At 37.8% G+C, this 17,441-nt stretch overlaps 2 protein-coding genes across 2 annotated transcripts; one reads left to right on the top strand and one right to left on the bottom strand.

Moving 5' to 3' along the window:
• Positions 1 to 4,323: 4,323 nt before the first annotated feature.
• LOC109013549 (serine-arginine protein 55-like) lies at positions 4,324 to 7,590 on the bottom strand. The gene is made up of 2 exons (XM_018995688.2): positions 7,243 to 7,590; positions 4,324 to 6,467 (listed from the first exon to the last, which is right to left on the bottom strand). The coding sequence occupies exon 2, from the start codon at positions 6,465 to 6,467 to the stop codon at positions 4,419 to 4,421; it is 2,049 nt and encodes a 682-aa protein (XP_018851233.2). The 5' UTR covers positions 7,243 to 7,590; the 3' UTR covers positions 4,324 to 4,418.
• A 1,100-nt stretch (positions 7,591 to 8,690) lies between these two features.
• LOC109013548 (ubiquitin-conjugating enzyme E2 variant 1D) lies at positions 8,691 to 15,964 on the top strand. Its single transcript, XM_018995687.2, has 4 exons — positions 8,691 to 9,008; positions 13,598 to 13,737; positions 14,866 to 14,991; positions 15,583 to 15,964. Exons 1-4 carry the CDS (start codon positions 8,975 to 8,977, stop codon positions 15,721 to 15,723), a joined length of 441 nt encoding a protein of 146 aa, XP_018851232.1. The 5' UTR covers positions 8,691 to 8,974; the 3' UTR covers positions 15,724 to 15,964.
• Positions 15,965 to 17,441: the final 1,477 nt, after the last annotated feature.

The following is a 17,441-nucleotide window of genomic DNA, read 5'->3' as shown; positions in this document are numbered from 1 at the left end:
TTCAAATGAACCATCTCGTCCGTCCAAGAGAAGATCACAAGGCTAGGATGCAAACATCAAGCCAATCGGTATATCAACGAGTTAGGTTCAGTACAAGTCGGTTGACCAACAATATCAGTCCCCAGTCCAGTGTTAGTTATCACTGTCTAGTAAATAATACGGCCAGAATGAGATCTAATACGGAATGGAGACGAATTTGAGATTTACCACTTGTCATCCTCCTCATAAGGATGAAAAACAGCTTAAAATCTCCACTCTTATTCTGAGCATCGTGATAGTGAGAGATGTTTGCTGCGAAAGTGAAAGAAGAGGGAAGAAAGTAGGCAAAATTTCCCAGTTAAGGCATCAAGTCGAGAGTTTCAGTTAAAAGCAATCTAGAAAGTGGCGACTAATCAACTTGTTTATATAACATACTAACACCATTAAAATCGAAACGTGTGTGCTAAAAGGAGTGAATTTTACAGACAGGTGAAAGGAAATTAATAGGAAGGGAAGGTAATTAAGCAAATCAAGCAAGAAGAGTTGGGTTGGGGTAGTTCGAGCATTGAAAAAAGATAGATAGAGAGACCATTAAAACCAAATAAATGCACGAGTAATTGATACAGTTGAGAATTATGAGGATGTTACGTCAGATGATAAATACAAATTTAATTCCCCACTAAATGCTATTTTTCGGTTGGCCATCCACTATTTTTGGTAACCTCTTTAGCCTCTTCCCATGTTCGTTCTGCATATTCAATTGTCCTTCTCTGTTTTTTCCTTTTTCCTCCAACGCTTTCCTTAATTCAAACACATGCACCTCCCTCCTCCCTCCTCCCTCTCTCTCATAGATAGTGTAAAACTTTACATTAAAATCTAAAATGCATGGGGAATCTACATGCTGATGACCTTGGCCTACTCTATATACATAAAATTTAAGATAAGATTTCTAAAAAAAAAACAAGAAAGATGGGGAATCTCACGTGTCGGTTATTAATATGTTGGAGATTGTAAAATTTAAATTTCAAAATTTAAATTTAAAAATAAAAATAAAACTTATATAATGGAAATTGTTCGTAACATTATAAGTACATATACCACAGCCCACATGAGAGACTAGTGGATTGTTCCATTAATGCTCTTGCGTGGTGCTGAAATATGCTTGACAAGTATCAAATGAAAAGAATTCTGCTATTTCCACATGAGAGAGACAGAGAGAGAGGTCCCACAATTGCATTAGTTGGATGTCAGACATGAGAATAGCTGAAGACAACTACTGGGTGGCTCTTAGCGATGGGGTTGAAAGAAGAATCATTAATGATAGAATTCAGTCATCGTCCGAAGTAACAAACTCAGGATCAACTTTCGAAAGGTCAGTTATCCAAGCAACTGTTCAATATAGGTTCTAACCAAAAATAATGGATATACAGATCAAAGGAAAGCATATGTTCATCGTGTGATGTTGATGTGCGGGACTTTTTATCAATTAGTTTTAGCACATGACGTTAGAATATGGGTTAAGGATCAAGATTGAGAACAGAAATTTCGTTCTTCTAAAGCAATGAACAAAAAACATACCTTATATGTAGCCTTAAACTGGACTTGAAATTGAATGCTTAACCGACCAACAGAAGCATTGGATCTCAAATAATAGTGCAATGGCAACGCTGATGAGAAAAGGACCTGTAACTAAGATCAATGACAGTTTTGGGTGGTTAAAAGGCATATTTGATGGTGGTTTAAATTATTATTTGAAAATTAAGAAAAAAAAACCACCGTACCTTCCTGCAACTGAAAAGAAGTCACACCATATTCTCCTTAATTAAAATAACATCACTTGTTACTTGAGGATGCTACATACAAGACTCTTCAATAAATGTAAAAAAAAAAAAAAAAATCAGAACCTAAATTCAAAGACTAGCATAATTTAGGAGCATCTCCATTAATGGCATGGTTTAAATGACATAAATCCTGATGTGATGACATTCAGTACATGACAACTCAGGTTGACTTGAAGTACCTATTCTAGAAATTAATACTTCATTCATAGGAAAATTTGTTGCCAACAAAAACGGAGGAGGGATTGGAGGAGAGGAAGATTTTATGAGCAAATTACAGTCTAGAACTTCTACACCTACAATATTGTAGAATATCTGATACAAGCAGTAAAAATGATCAATTTTTGCAATCTTATAGCCGTAATATTTAAACAAATAAAATTTTTATCAACTTTCTCATAAAAACAGTTACTGTGAATGCAACAGTTACAACTGAAAAGCTCTGAGTAAAGCTTAAGGAATTATTTTTTAAATAATGGAGATCTCAAGCTAATTAGAAAAAAAGAATGTTCTATAGTGTCGTTTCTTCCTTGTTTCTGAAGGGAGTGTGGTGGTGCTCATATTTATCAACATTTCTTAACAAAAGGATTTTATGAAATATGCCATACCTAGAGTCGCACAGCAATCCACATTACTGAAATCAATACACTATCTCAACACAAGAACAACTTGAAAATTGATCCATACTCATCTATAGTTGTACATAATCGAGGCACACATACCTTGTGAAGCTGGAAATTCTCTCGAAACCAGGTGTGTGCATGTGTCACTAGAACATCACACATAGGCGATGCTCTTGTATATGTCCGTGTACTTGAGCTCTTTACCTATTCTTTTGACTAATAAAAATCTTGTTAACCGATAAAAAAAAAGGAGCGTGTGCATGCATTAGTCGATTTTAACATTCAAACCATTAGACAAAGGCTTTGTATTTCCCTACTGTTTCTGCTAAGTATTTTCTTTCAGGTTTGCAGAAGATGTGGATGGAGATCTATAGATTGGGTCGAACAGATCCATGTGGAGCTCAGTTAATTTTGCATTTAGAAAATAAAACTAACAATTTCAGGACAGGCTAAAACTGTTTCTGCTCAAGAATTTGGCCTCTGAGTCAAATCAAAGTTATTAGGTATGTGGAGCCCTTGACCACATGACAACTCTCTTCTTTGAAGAAGGTGAGCAGAAATCTTAAGAAGGGGCCCCAGTGGAAACACCCAGAGCAATGACTCCATGCCTTCTTTGAGGTGCATGCAATACACACCTCATTAAATAGATTCATATCAGAGAAATTATCATTTGTAGACACCTATCCTATTGAAATATTGGCATGTTGGACCGTTGAGGCAACGGCATGTGTCCACCAAAAGTAAGTCACTTTTGGTTAACTTTAATTGTGCCCAAATTTATGAGATGGGGTATGCATTTTTTTTTAATCAAAAAGCTCGATTCTCTCTTACAAGACTGTTCTATCGGTCATGATTATTTTGCATGCAGGCAAATAATCAAAATATATTATAAACATCATTAATCCAATAAGTTTCCAAGGCAAGCATTTATCTACATCCCAGAACTAGAGCCAAAAAGGACATCTATGATGAACTGGAATTATCTCTGACAAAACTTTGAGGTCTCAACATCCTACCTCTCTGTCTCTGTCTCTGTCTCTGTCTCTCTCTGTCTCTGTCTCTGTCTCTCTCTCTCTCTGTCTCTGCCTCTGTCTCTCTCTCTATCTCTCTCTCACACACACACGCACATTAGAAAGACATCGATTTCAAAGTTCAAACCCAACATTTATAACTAGTAAACATCTTTGGCTGCATACAATTCCTTCCCCTAATCAGCTTCATGCATCAGTACATTGTGCCAATCTCTCACTCCCACACGTGTACAAACACAAACATCTCAAATGGCACAGTAGACGTATACCATGCCAATCAGCAAACACATATGTGACGAATTAGGTTCCAAGTTAACTGTTCTTATCTATGATAATGTCAACAAAGGTTAAGGTACATGTTCTTGCAGCAAAATTATTTACAGCAACCATATATCATGCAACAACATCCAAACACTTTTTTTTTTCCTGGGTGGGAGGGGGTAGGAAGCAAACTCCAGGCATATCTTGGAACTTCTTCGGAACAAATTATCAAAGCAAAGTGCAAAATTGTTATTGACAAGACTGAACAATAAGGCTCAAACATACACATACTCGTCTATGTATGCAACATAAAATTTGCATGAGCCTCCGAAAATCAGGACCAAATGAAGCCTTCAAAAATCAGGACCAAAAAAATTCCCAAGTGTTTGTCCTTCCAAAGTTTTGTATTGCTACTCAAATTCTAACATACAGCTAGCATTATATGCATCTTTTGAAAAAGAAAACTACATCAAAGTCATATGAGTTCCAACATGTCAGTACAGGACATTAGGACTATAGTCTATAATCATTTGGAACATATTCTGGAAATTTACCTGTTTAAACCCCTAATTGAAGGATCTGCTAGAAATATCGCAAGTGAACCCCAAAATTGTTATTAAATGCAGATAGATCTCAGGGTCTACAAGGACAAAAATTAACTCAGCATTATTAACTGATAAAAGCATTCAAGAGTTGTCTTTATCCATTTCTCCCCATCCACTGCTGCTTCTGATATACTTGTCTACAATACCAAATTCTTTATTCTGAGCAACCCGCCTGGCATAGTTCTCAACGGAAATAGGCCCCTTTTTCATGCTCCTGTAGTAGATGATTCCCCAAGGCCATAAGCGAGCAGAACCAAAGTATGCCTCTATGGATGGATGCCTTTCATTTTCTTCTGGGACTTCAAGGCCATAATGCTTCAGAACCATGTACATCTCTTCTGAGGATATGCTACAGCCCTTCTGGGAATTGGCAAACGTTTTTGAATCTGATTTCTCGATTAGAGCCAGCATATGCTCCATTTCTGATGCACCAGAATTTTGAAATTCCACCATCTCTCCCAAACTCTCGGTAGCTGAACACCCAGCAGTAAGAGCACCTTTATCCGACAGCAATGCACTAGGATTTGTTGCTTCATATGATGATCCAGACACAATATGGTTGCCATTGTCATCCCTCTCCAAGGGATGGTCCTTTTCCAAGTCATGTTCCACTTTAGAGGATGATGGTACATTTTCATTATCAACCATCATCATTTTCTTGTCAAGTTTAGAATTCTCCAAACGAGCAATACTGTCTATTGGTTTTCCCTGTTTAACTGAAATGTCCATGGATTCAGGAGTAGAATTACAAATAGAGCCTTTCAGATTCAACATCATCTTATTCGGAGAGGATGGTGACAGAGCCAAGGATGTTGGCGAGCTTGAGCTCGACCTAGAATTGCTACTTCTAGATCCATAATTGTGTGATCTTGAACTGGACTTTGAATTAGAAGACAAGGAATTTTCTCTAGGAGATGCAGATCTACATCTAATCGACTTTGGCACAGAGTTCGATGGTTGGAAAGTTGAGTGTGATCTGGATGTGGTATATTCAGAATGGTGAGAAGATAAAATTGACCTCTGCGCATTCTTTGGATTACTTTCTGCTGGACTTCCAATTTCCCTCCTTCTCTTCTTTCCTCCACGGCCCCTTCTATGCTCCCTATCACTTTCCTCTGTTACAGGGGAGCTTCCACTTTTTATCAACTTCCAATAGTATCTTGAACCAGATGCTCTCCTACTATTTGTGGGTTGCCTTGCTGACATATTATCCCTACTCGAGTGCAGCTTTCCCCTTGATTTGGATCCAAATCTATCCAGCTCTACTTTGCCTCTGCCACTTTTATTGACATCATCATCCTGCCTACAATCTAACCTAGTGGACTTTCTTCCTGAGGCACGTTCTTTGGGACAATTATGCATTTTGTGACCAAAACCCCCACAATTATAGCAAGTCTGACGAGGTTTAGAATCATTAGTATAGTTCAAAGCGGCAGCACCAATCTGCTCCTTCTCTAAATTATCACGAGAACTCCTCAAGACCGGAGACCCACCTGCATATTCAATCTTTGGGTTCTCACTTTTGCCTTTTCTGTCATAACCATAATAAGGTTCATACCGGTCAAGTCCTATTCCATTTTCAACCCCATCATCATTTGAGGGATCAAAAGCTTGCCCATCCCATCTATCGTTGTCCACTTGGTTGGCTATGACACTACCACCTTCATCATGCAAAGATTTGCATTCTTCCTCAATATTTTTTGTGTTGTCTTGATGGTAGCCTGTCTCATCATCAAGCATGTCAGCAGAATTATGCCTTCCACCATCAGTAACTTGTTGTCCAATGCCCAGTTTTTTCTCTCTCCAAACATTTGGACCACTTTCTACACTAGCATAATCTCCTCTCGCAGCATTCCTTCTATGTTGTGACTCGTGTGATCTAGCACCTCTTCCAAATCTTTGAAATGGTCGAGGCTGTTTATTAGACCATGTAAGAGTCAATGGCTCACCACAGATGTTCCTGCCCTGTAGTGCTCTCAAAGCTTTCTCTGCATCCAAACGGAAGTCAAATACTACAAACCCATATCCATCTTTCTTAAGCTGTACACTGCAGCGCCCAAACCTTCGGAAAACATTTTCAAGTTCATCTCTCCGAGTCTCAGCTGATAGATTACCAATATACAAAGACATCTGCAAAATAATATTTGTACCAAAGTTAATTCTCGACAGGAAATATAACCTTGTGTAATTCCAATGATCTCTTTGGAAAAATATGCATTTGGCATGAGGATAGAACAAGTTCATGGCAAAGAGAATAAATTAGCCATTCATCTACATCAATTTCATACTATCCTTAAAGTCGAAAATACAAAACACATTGTGCTCAACCAATCAATGGTATAACTTCTTAGGTCTCATTTGGTTACATAGATGAGATAAGATGAGATGAGATAAGATGAAAGTTAGATAAGATATTAATAGAATATTATTTTTTAATATTATTTTTGTTAAGTTGAATTTTTTATTGTATTTTGTGTGGGAGTTTGAAAAAGTTGTAATGATTAGATTAGAGATGAAATGAGATGATTTGTGTAACCAAACGATTAGTTGATTTTGTTTTCTTTCAATAAACACGAACCCATGACCATCAGTATAGATGTTCCAACAGTAAATGCGAAGACGAAACTGAATTACCGGGGGGCGGGGGGGCGGGGGGGGAAAACAGAGAGAAAAACAATGACGTGGTGTATATAATAACATATACACCCTACACCCTAGTGCTAATTGTCAGAAACTGAAAAACCTGAGCAAAAGTATTAAAACCCATTTCCTATACTTATCGTTTCCTCAGATTTCTAAACAAACATGCGGAATTAAAATGTACCGTACAAACAGAAATCCCATCGAACACCTTATGTGCATGAAGTTCTGCTTATAAAAATGAAATGCATGAAGTAATACTTACATCGATTGCCCCAAGCACAAGCTGCGAATCGGTCTGACTTCGTCGCTCCGGTTGAAGAAAAAAACACACAATTGAAGATAAAACTATGGAATGTACATCTGGGTTCGTTAAGAAATGGAATAGTATCCACGCCTAGTTTGGGTTCTTAGGTGCTCTGCAAAAGACTGATCTTGGGCTTTTGAGTTCTCAATCCGGTGCGTTCCTTTTCTTCGTACCCGCAGTTTGCTTCGGTGACTCAAACCCCGTCATTGGGTACGAGGATTTTAATTGAAAGCCAGTTCTGCATTGCCATTGGTTGAGGACGCAACGTCCGTTTGAGATCATTTTTTGTGCTGATGTCAGTTTAGCTTCGTAACCTTGGGGACGAAGTTATCAAATGGACGTGGCAGACGTTGAGTGGCGTAAGCACTGGTTAGGTGGTGGAATGTACGGGGGATAATTTGAACCTTTACCCAATTGGTCAGCATCGTCAGTGTGGGGACTTTCAAGTGGACAATGGTAGGGTGAATCAAATATGCACGTTACTGTGAATGATTTTTTATTTTTTAAATATCTTTAATTATTAAAAAAATTAAAAAATATATAAATTTACTTCTTATAAAAATATATATATATGTCCAATATATATGAATCATACTAATATTTTTTCTTATAAAATGATAATATGTCCAATATATTTGATCCACTTACGTCGGTTAAATACATCAATCTATATAACAGGACTTTTTTTTTTTTAATTTTAAGAGAAAAAACAATAGAAAATAGTTGATGGCCTTCCACTAGATTCTAAAGTGCCCTCAATCGTTTTCAAATTTTAGCCATTTAACTGTTTCCTCGATTTAAAAACAAAAATAATATGAGAAAAATTAACTATTAATGTGTTTATTTCTATTCTATTTTTGACAATAAAATTATAATTAAAAAAATAATAATAATACACGTACAATTTTTTTCACAACTATATTTTAAATTAATAATATTTTTATAAAATAATTTATAAAAATAATAATATTATTGTATTATAACTTTACATAAATATATCTAAATTAAAATATAATTATATAAAGGATTATATGTGTATCATTATTTTTGAGAAAAATTAGAAGACTACACTACAATCTGAAGTGTAATTATGGAATAACAAAAGAATATTGTGCAACCAAAATCGATACGTTCTAAAACTTTTAAGTGAATTTTTATTAAAATGATGGATATAAAAAAAAAAAAAATTGTAATAAAATAGTAGCATTTTATACCCAAAAAGCTCTAATAATAATTTTTTTCTTTTTTTTTGGGACTAGAAAGATTGATATGTGGAAGTCGATACTTTTTGTTTTTTTGTTTTTACAATGGGCGGGCCATATAACAGTGGAATGGGCTAATAAAGAGTGGCCCGAAGTGGATAAGTTATAAAAGTTTGATAAATACAAATAAAAAAGGGTCAATTCATTCTCACCTAATCTCTTTTTAACTCTTTTCAATTCATGAAAATAAACACCAAGTTAAAAATCCTTACCATAACCCAACATCTCCTTGACCTATCTATCCCCATTAAGCTCATGGTTTTCCTCTTTATTCCCACCTTTACCTTGGTCGTCCTCTCTTTCTTCAGATTCTCTTCCCCTCGCTAGTCCCTCTTGACTCCTCTCCCTCTCCCCTCGATAAAACCCCACCCCCTACTTTGATCAGATCCTAACAAACCGACCGGAGATTAACCATTCGCAAGTCATCCATGACGCTAGGCTCAGGAGGATCCAGTGTCGTGGGTGAGCCCTTGAACCGTCATCGTTTTCTTCCATAATTTTTCCTGATCCAATTCTTTGGTTGAATATATTTAGATGTCAGCTACTGGGTTTGATATATTTTTTGTTGTTTATGGATTTTATGATGGAGAATTCTTGACGGGTGTTCGTATATGAGTCGTATGTCTCCGTACGTTGCTTTAATTTGTTGTATTTGTGTGTAATTTGTCACCATTGCATGATGAATATCTGCGAGGTATTTTGTATTTTTCTACCTCTTTTTCCGTTGTTTGGACCAATTATTGAATTTTGCATATATACGCTTTTGAGCTGGTTCATTTCCGCTGAAGTTAGTCCAGATTTCCCGTTCCTTGTTTTTGTAGTTGTTCCTAATTCTATTTAGTTCTGAGTTTTTGTATGATTCTGGTGTTCTGATTTTGACATGGGGTTTGTTTTTGGTTGATTTGATGTAGAATGTACTCTGTGAATAAACGGTTCGTGTTTACTCTTTTTTTATATGTCTGATATGAACAGAATAATAATGTTCGAGTGTCTATTACCAACCATTCTAGGCTCTAGTGGGATTTTTTTGCAGTGTTTTTCTGCTTTATATGTTTCCAAAGAGTCCAATTGAAGACTATAAGCATAGGATTAAAGCTGTTTATGTGCGAGAAACTCGTCTTTACCATTTTGACCTTGCTTTATGATTGCGAGAGATGCTATAATATAGAGTAATATATATATATATATATATATATATATATAGAGTAATTGCACCCAAAACATCCATATTGGGTGAACATGAATGTCTCTGTCAGCCTTGGTTAAACGTTTGCAGTTTGTCCATATATCTATGTATTTTTTGTAAGTTAGATTGGTGAGAAAATGACAATTTTAGTGGCTTGCTTAGCAGTGATAAGAAATCAGGACCAATATCAAGTTTTGTGAGAACTTGTTGTGGATAGGGTAGTGCTATAATCAGCTTTTTACCAATACAAGGCTTTAATATTTAACATTCCTTGGTCCTTGTATTATTAGTTCCTAACTAGGTGTAATCACATGTATACTTGTGTACTTGGGCTATGCCTATTTCAATATCAATAAAATATCTTCTTACTTATAAAAAAATATTTAAATTTCCTTGGGCTGTTTTCTGGAGTTTTTGTTTTTGTTTTTTATAAGTAAAAATATTGTATATATCAAAAGGAGAAACTAAGTACACTGAATGTATACAAGAAAACACCTTGCCCAAAATGACCCAAAAAGCCCATAAAAAAAAAACCCAAAATACACCAGACCCGACCCCAACCCTTGTTTCCCGTAGAACTAAAACTCTACCCGAACATCAACCCCAACACCTTGATTCCTGTCTTCACAATGCCCTCCCTTTAGACTTCCCTCTAGTTGAGCTACCACCCTTAGCGTTGTAGTTGATTGTCGAAATAAGACGTTATAACTCCTTGCTTTTCTTGAAACTTGATTTGGTTTCAAGCATGCGGCTTGCCTCGATCGCAGTAATTAGTTCTTTAAATTGGTCTTCACATCCACCATGTGAAATTCTCACAAATTGCTGAATCTCGTTAACTTTAGACAGAATCCAATCCGCTATTGGAGGAAGAGAGACCATGGGAGCCATAATATCCCCAGACACAGTATCCAACTGCACTCCCGACTCTAGACATTCCTCTACACAAGACATCAATGCCAAATCCATTGGTTCTCCAATAGCTCCATTAGTTCTCTCCAATGGTATCGAGGTCCCCATTGGAGATTCTTGGGTGACAGCAACTAACGAGGGAGCCATAGTTTCTTCGGAGACCAAGGGTGTAATACCGACTATCAGTCTATCCTGTGTTACACAAGGCGAATGACATCCCATTACTGATGTCTCTACGCCAATACCCGATGTAAACCCCACTTCAAATAACCCTGATTTCCTTTTGACCCGCCATACTCTCCTGGATCTGGTTATAGGGACAAGGCCAAGTCCAATCTTCCGTTTTCCTTTTTCTGAGTTTAAAGGATTCAGGCCTATCTTGTTTCTTACCACCCTGTTGCCTCTAGCTGAAAGCCAATCTATTTTCGTAGACAAGAAAGCTATCGCTGCCTTCAACTCAACAAGTTGGGTTTCCATCTCCTTTAAAGAATTGTGCATCTCGAAAATATGGTTCTGAGGTGTGATTTGCAGACCCCCCACAATCTGAACCCCCAAAGCATGCCCCGTCTTTAGAGCTACTGCCTAGGATCGCCTCGCCACCGAGGATGTACGTGGGTCTTTAGGCACCTCCAAGTTCTCCCTCTCTGTCACGTCACCTACATGTCTGCTATGTGACTCCCTGACAGAGTCATGTCTTGCAGCACCTTGTCCTTCCAAGCCATCACTCCCTTTCTTGCCAAAGGAAAAATGATGCAGCACCTCCCCATCCTTCTCCAATGACTACCCCCCTCTTCAGGAATGAAAATAAAATTTCTCCTCCCACCACCACCATACTCCTCCATTGCCATATAATGTCCTCGAGCATTCGAGCAGCGATGCGCCATGAAACTGCGTCTACCTTCCCAAACAGTGGAGAAAAATTCTTGTTTTTTATCCTTGGTGCACGCTTCCATGGCCTTGGTCAGCCATTGTACTGTTGTTGAACCCAGAACCAACTTAGATATCACCCTGCGACTTCTTTCGGTAATGCCCAACAAGCTCCCCTCCTTCACCAGTGTAAAGGATTTAGATTCTATAACCAACTCCATAGAAGAACCCATACTGACCCACTCCCATTCTTCAACAACCATTAGTCATCTCAAAGAAACCAGATCAGAAATCCGTTGGGCTAACTTTGAAAGCTGCAAGCACTGCAGAGTCGTCTTGGACTCCAGGTCGTGCTCACTGCAAGCACTACAGAGTTGTCTTGGACTCTAGCTGTAGTACTGAGATTGTGCTCACAGGACTCGCCAGAGCCTTCTGAGTCGACGGCACGACCAACAAAACTTTCAGGAGGATCGTTGGAGTACTCTGAGAGACAATACATTGAGATCTAGGTCACCGAAGGTTGGACCAACGCCGGATGGCCCTCAACGAAGTCGCCAAGGTCCGTCGGCTTTATCTATGACAATGGTATGGTGTCTCTCGCCGGCAAGGGTGGGTGGCGGCAGATCTGGTTCCTTAGGGTTTTCACGGTTCGTGGGGGTTTCTCTCTCCTCAGGACCGACGTCAAACGACCCTTAGCGAAGTCGCCGTGGCCCGTCGGCTTTGTCTGTGACGTCGGTGAGAGGTCACTCTCCGGCAAGGGTGGCGGCGGTTTCCTTAGGGTTCTCTCGGTTGTGTATTGCTTTAAAATCTATTTGAGATTGTTGTTTTCTAGCGGCATCAATAATGGAAGGTGTGCTTAACTGAAATGGCCACTTTCTGAAGTATGCTTCTCTCTTTTCGAAAGACGTGAATATGTGATTGTACCTTCTTGACACTATTTGCCCAAGATACTTGTGGTCATTGAAATCAATATCTTTATCAATTGGATTCTACTTGCAGGATGCTTTCTTGTAATGCTTGCCTCTGATGACCAACTTCACTTTATCATAATATATATTTACACCTATGACTACTATCAGTACCTGTCTAAAGAATTGCAACTGTCTAAAGAATCAGATAGAATTTCTGAATAAACGAATTGGTCACTAGTAAGACCTCAACTGATGATTTCTTTATAATGAAATACAAGCAATCTTGTGCCTTATTTTGATTCACGTGCTCTTGAGCACCACCAGTATTTCTGATTGCATGCTACCTTTGTGCTAGGACTTCAACTTTTGTACCATTTTTTTACCTATCAAAAAATGGTATAACAGTTGAAATCTTAGGTTTGGCTGTCCAATATATGAGCAATACAAATTAATTTCTATATACAAAAACATGCCATGGATGGTCATGCAGATGATTCAAATCGACTGATTTGCAATATTACAAGAACATTGACAAAGGAGAAGATTTGAAGTTTGCCTATTTGTATGGTTCAAGTCTACCGGAGCTTGAGAAGCAATCTCATATGCAACACTTGATAGTATATTTTTGAGCAGTCAATCATGCCTAGGTGTTGCTTTTGTATATGTCCCGTGTACTTGGGCTATGCCTTCTCATCAATAAAATTCTTACTTACTGATAACAAAATATATATATTTTGAGAACATTGACAAAGGAGAAGATTTGAAGTTTGCCCATATGTGTGGCTCAAATCTACAGAAGCTTGAGAAGCAATCTTATATGTAATGGTTGAAAGTATATGTTGAGAATGGTTATGGTTTTTGCTCGAACTGCAGCATATAAAAATCCCATACAAAACTCCTAGAGGCTAGAATTATCAAATATCAAAACTATAGATATATAAATCATGTTCAAAGAAGCTGTAATTGGCTTGACATTGCAGTCTGAGTTTCTGAGACATTTTCATTGTCATAAGGGAAACCATTGAAGAGTTAATTACTCTGAAATCTGTACCTGAATCATTAATTCTCCAATGTTGAGTTTGTAGGCCGTTGGATATCTAAGGCCTATTCTCGTTTTCTATTTTACCAATGTTGACTATGCAACTTTTGGCTTTTTAATGTTTGAGTTTTCTATGCAGTCCCTCGGAACTTCAGATTGTTGGAGGAACTCGAACGTGGTGAAAAAGGTATTGGAGATGGCACTGTAAGCTATGGAATGGATGATGGAGATGACATCTACATGCGCTCTTGGACTGGAACCGTTATTGGTCCTCACAATGTAATGGCCTTTTATTTCCTATCCCTCTTCTTATTAATTAAAAATAAATAAAAATCCTATCCCTCCACCCCCATGTTACACAGACACATTGAACTTTATTAGAAGATGAAATTTGCGTTTGTTTGCACATGCACACATGGACATTACTTGAAGTGATCAGCTGACAATCATGTTGAACGTAGAAATTGGTCACTGGTTTTGGCTAATTGGAATTTGTTTGTTTAGTTGCTTAATGACTTGCAGGCCCGAATTATGTGGTACTGCATTGCAAAGGATAGGAGACCGTAACTAATCAGAGCTTACCCTTTTTTATTATTGCAACTTGAAATGCTGTTGAAGCAGTTGCCTTGGTCGTATCCTGCTGCATTATGTTGGTGGAATCTAAATATTTGAGTTTCCAGTTCGGTTGTAACCTCTAACTAGATGCTTCTCATGTATACTCCCTGTGTACTTGGACTTTGCCTATTTCTATGAATAAAATTTCTTGATTACCCATCAAAAAAAATATTTGAGTTTCCGAGATCCTTGGGTTCCTTAGATGCTGTTTGAGCCTTGCCATAGGGTTAGGTAGCGAGTGGGTAGCAAAAGTGGCAAGGGTGAACTCGTGTGCATGAGCCCCATGTCACAGGTTTGATTCCCCCTAGGATCAAACTGCAATTTAAGTGAGAGGTCATGGCGGTGGGTTGCTGTGCTAGTCTCCCCAGGGGTTTAGGTTCCATGGGTGAGTCTTAAGGGCTCTGCTGTGGGGTGGTTCCCCCGCCATAAAAAAATAATTCATGAACATACACCGCAGCATGTTTAGAGTGACTTGGATATCACAAATAGAAATGATTAAAAGGGAAAAAAGAAGAGTGGAAGCTGCTCAGTAAAGAGTATATGGTGATATCTTCAAAGAAGTTATCTTTCCCAATGGTGATGCAGTAGTAGTTTACCAAGTTTACATACTAACACAAATTGCACGTCACTTTAGATGTTTAAGACAGTTGACTTCCACTGGTCAAATAGCTTATGTTTTCTGTTTGTACAAGCATTTTATGCTTGTTAGCCTTGTTTTTTAGTGTTTCCTCTTCCTATTTTCCCTGATATGGGCTACTTGTCAGTGCAATGACCTTTCTTTCTATTTGTCAGACTGTGCATGAAGGTCGAATTTATCAGTTGAAGCTGTTTTGTGATAAGGATTACCCAGAGAAACCCCCGAGCGTCCGTTTTCATTCACGGATTAATATGACTTGTGTGAACCATGAAACTGGAGTGGTAAGTGAGAATTCCATCATATGCTTTAACTGATCTTTCATTATATTTTATTTCTGACTGGCCAAATGATCTTTCAATCTTGCGGTGGATTTGATATTTATGCCGTAATTAGTTCTCTTTTCTAGGGGAGTAGGTAACACAACTCACAAACCCGTGTGGGATCGAATCCATTACCTTTTAACCACCTTATTTATGGGCACAGAAAATTTTATTTGGTATAAACGCTATTGGCGTCTTGCTGCACTGTTTGATTTTCAGCTTTTTAGCTTTTTCAGTTTCCACTTTTTATTGGTTTATTAAAACCGTCAGTTTGGCCCAGCAACTACCATGATCCCCTGCCAACTATTTGGCACTGGTTTTATCCTCAGCAGCCACATCCTTTGAATTTATTTACTTATAAAAAGTTTTATTGGTTGGCTGGTGGTGAGAGATCCATCATACGTATGCTGGTGGGAGACAATTTGGTAAATTTTTTATCCTGTAATAACTTGGTCCTCGGTAACCCAAACTGTCATCCATTTACCATTCCATTTATTTGAAGAAAATATAGTGTACATGCAGAGTAACAATAAGATAGTTGATCTGGGACAGGTGGAACCAAAGAAGTTTGGACTTCTTGCAAATTGGCAGCGAGAGTACACCATGGAGGATATACTCACTCAGCTGAAAAAGGAGATGGCAGCACCACACAGCAGGAAGCTTGTCCAGCCGCCAGAAGGCACCTACTTCTAGCTTTCAAGATGGTATAGATATCATGGATCATATTGCATATGCAGTGTGCAAAAACATATAGTTTTTAATGCTGTGTCGTTCCTGTTGAAGTGAAGAACATACAGGGGAATGCCGTAGAAAGCTTCTCCTATAGTCTGCAGGGCTTCATTGTTGTTTCTGTCATCTTATTTTGTTTAACTATGTTGAAAGATGCTGTTTGATGAATGGTATTTTATATGTTTTTCAAACATTGAAATCTCTCCCGAGTTGTCTTCTCTTCTGTTTGACAGATTCTTTGGAACTCTTTCTGGTTCCAAACTCTCAGTAACCCCTAGTTCCCTTCATCTACGAAGAAATTTGTTTAAAGTGAAAATGCGTAATCTTGATTGCTTCCATGCATCACGACATTTTTTCATGTTAGAATGTTGTTGCTGAAGTCCTACGTGCAATGCATAAATCCGAGGCGCGCGTTTACGCTCAATCTGCACGTTAGATGCTAAAGCAGTCGAGTTTTCCTCGTTATCCAAATCAGTTTATCAGGTGGTATTAGACCGTATTCGTACTTGTTCCGGTGGAGAGGGAAGAATGTCGATGAACATTTTTGTACAGAATGGTCGAGTTTACATCCAAAAATGAATTGAATGGTATGTTTAACAGCCGCTTCCGATCTTGGGCCTTGAATGGAGGCTTGCCAAGACTGGGATTGGGGCCCTCTCAGCTTCTTTTTAATAACTGAAGGATATTGGGCTCCGGTTACTATGTGGGCTAGGCTTCAGCTTTCCTCTCTGCTCTCTCCGTAAATATCTTTGGCCCAACATGTGGCTAGATCAGATCGTCTGGCTTAACATGAAATTGGGAACTTGCATTCCTCCACGTTCAACTGCTCTAAAAACCATTTATTAAAATAAAAGATGATGCTGTCTTTCTATATATATCATACTCGTAAGAAGGCCGTTTTGATCACCACGTGTCAATTGCTTATTGGGCAATTAAACTATTTCTCTAAAGTTTTTCATTTTAAGTTCTCGTTGTTAAACTTCATAAAATATAAGCTCATTTTCTTTAAAAGAAGTCGTTTATGTTAACTCAGCTCTCTTCTCTAAAAAATAGTTGTAATTGAAAATTTTTATACCGCATATCATTAACATGATATAATTTAATTTAAAATATAAATTTTAAAATTTGAATCTTAAAAATATCGGAATGAATATTTCTAACATAATGAAAATGTAGTCACCATCAGTTCATACAGTGAAAGCAGAGCACTCTAACCTAGAAGAGGGCAAATGCATACGAATCCCTTTAACAAGTGGCCAATGTACCATTTGCCAAAAAGAGGGATGCTGCAATGGAGGTACGGAAGATGCTTTTGGTAGTAATCATGGAGTGTCGATTGATTTTTGGAGACCCGAAGTCGATTTCAAATAATTGAAAGGTATGAGCTGCTAGCTAGACTACTGATTTGAAGGTAACTGAATTGACCTGCAGTAAAGCGTATGAAACAAGAGCTTGAACCTTAGTCCATGCAATTAATTATTCAACTCACTATTTCTACTTCAATATATATGCATGATCAATCAAATACTTTTTTCAGAAAATTGCAGAGATTCATCTTCACTCCCTCATAGATGATATGTCTTGAAATTAACATGATCATTTGATTGGAGTACTCATTCGATTTGGCAATAGGAACCAAATAATATTATTGGTATGGACAAGGCATATTTCATGTGAATAAG

This window comes from Juglans regia, chromosome 4 (genome assembly GCF_001411555.2).
Source record: "Juglans regia cultivar Chandler chromosome 4, Walnut 2.0, whole genome shotgun sequence".
Classification (NCBI taxonomy): domain Eukaryota; kingdom Viridiplantae; phylum Streptophyta; class Magnoliopsida; order Fagales; family Juglandaceae; genus Juglans; species Juglans regia.
Note: the sequence above shows the minus strand (reverse complement) of the source record. Positions and strands in the feature narration are given on the sequence as shown.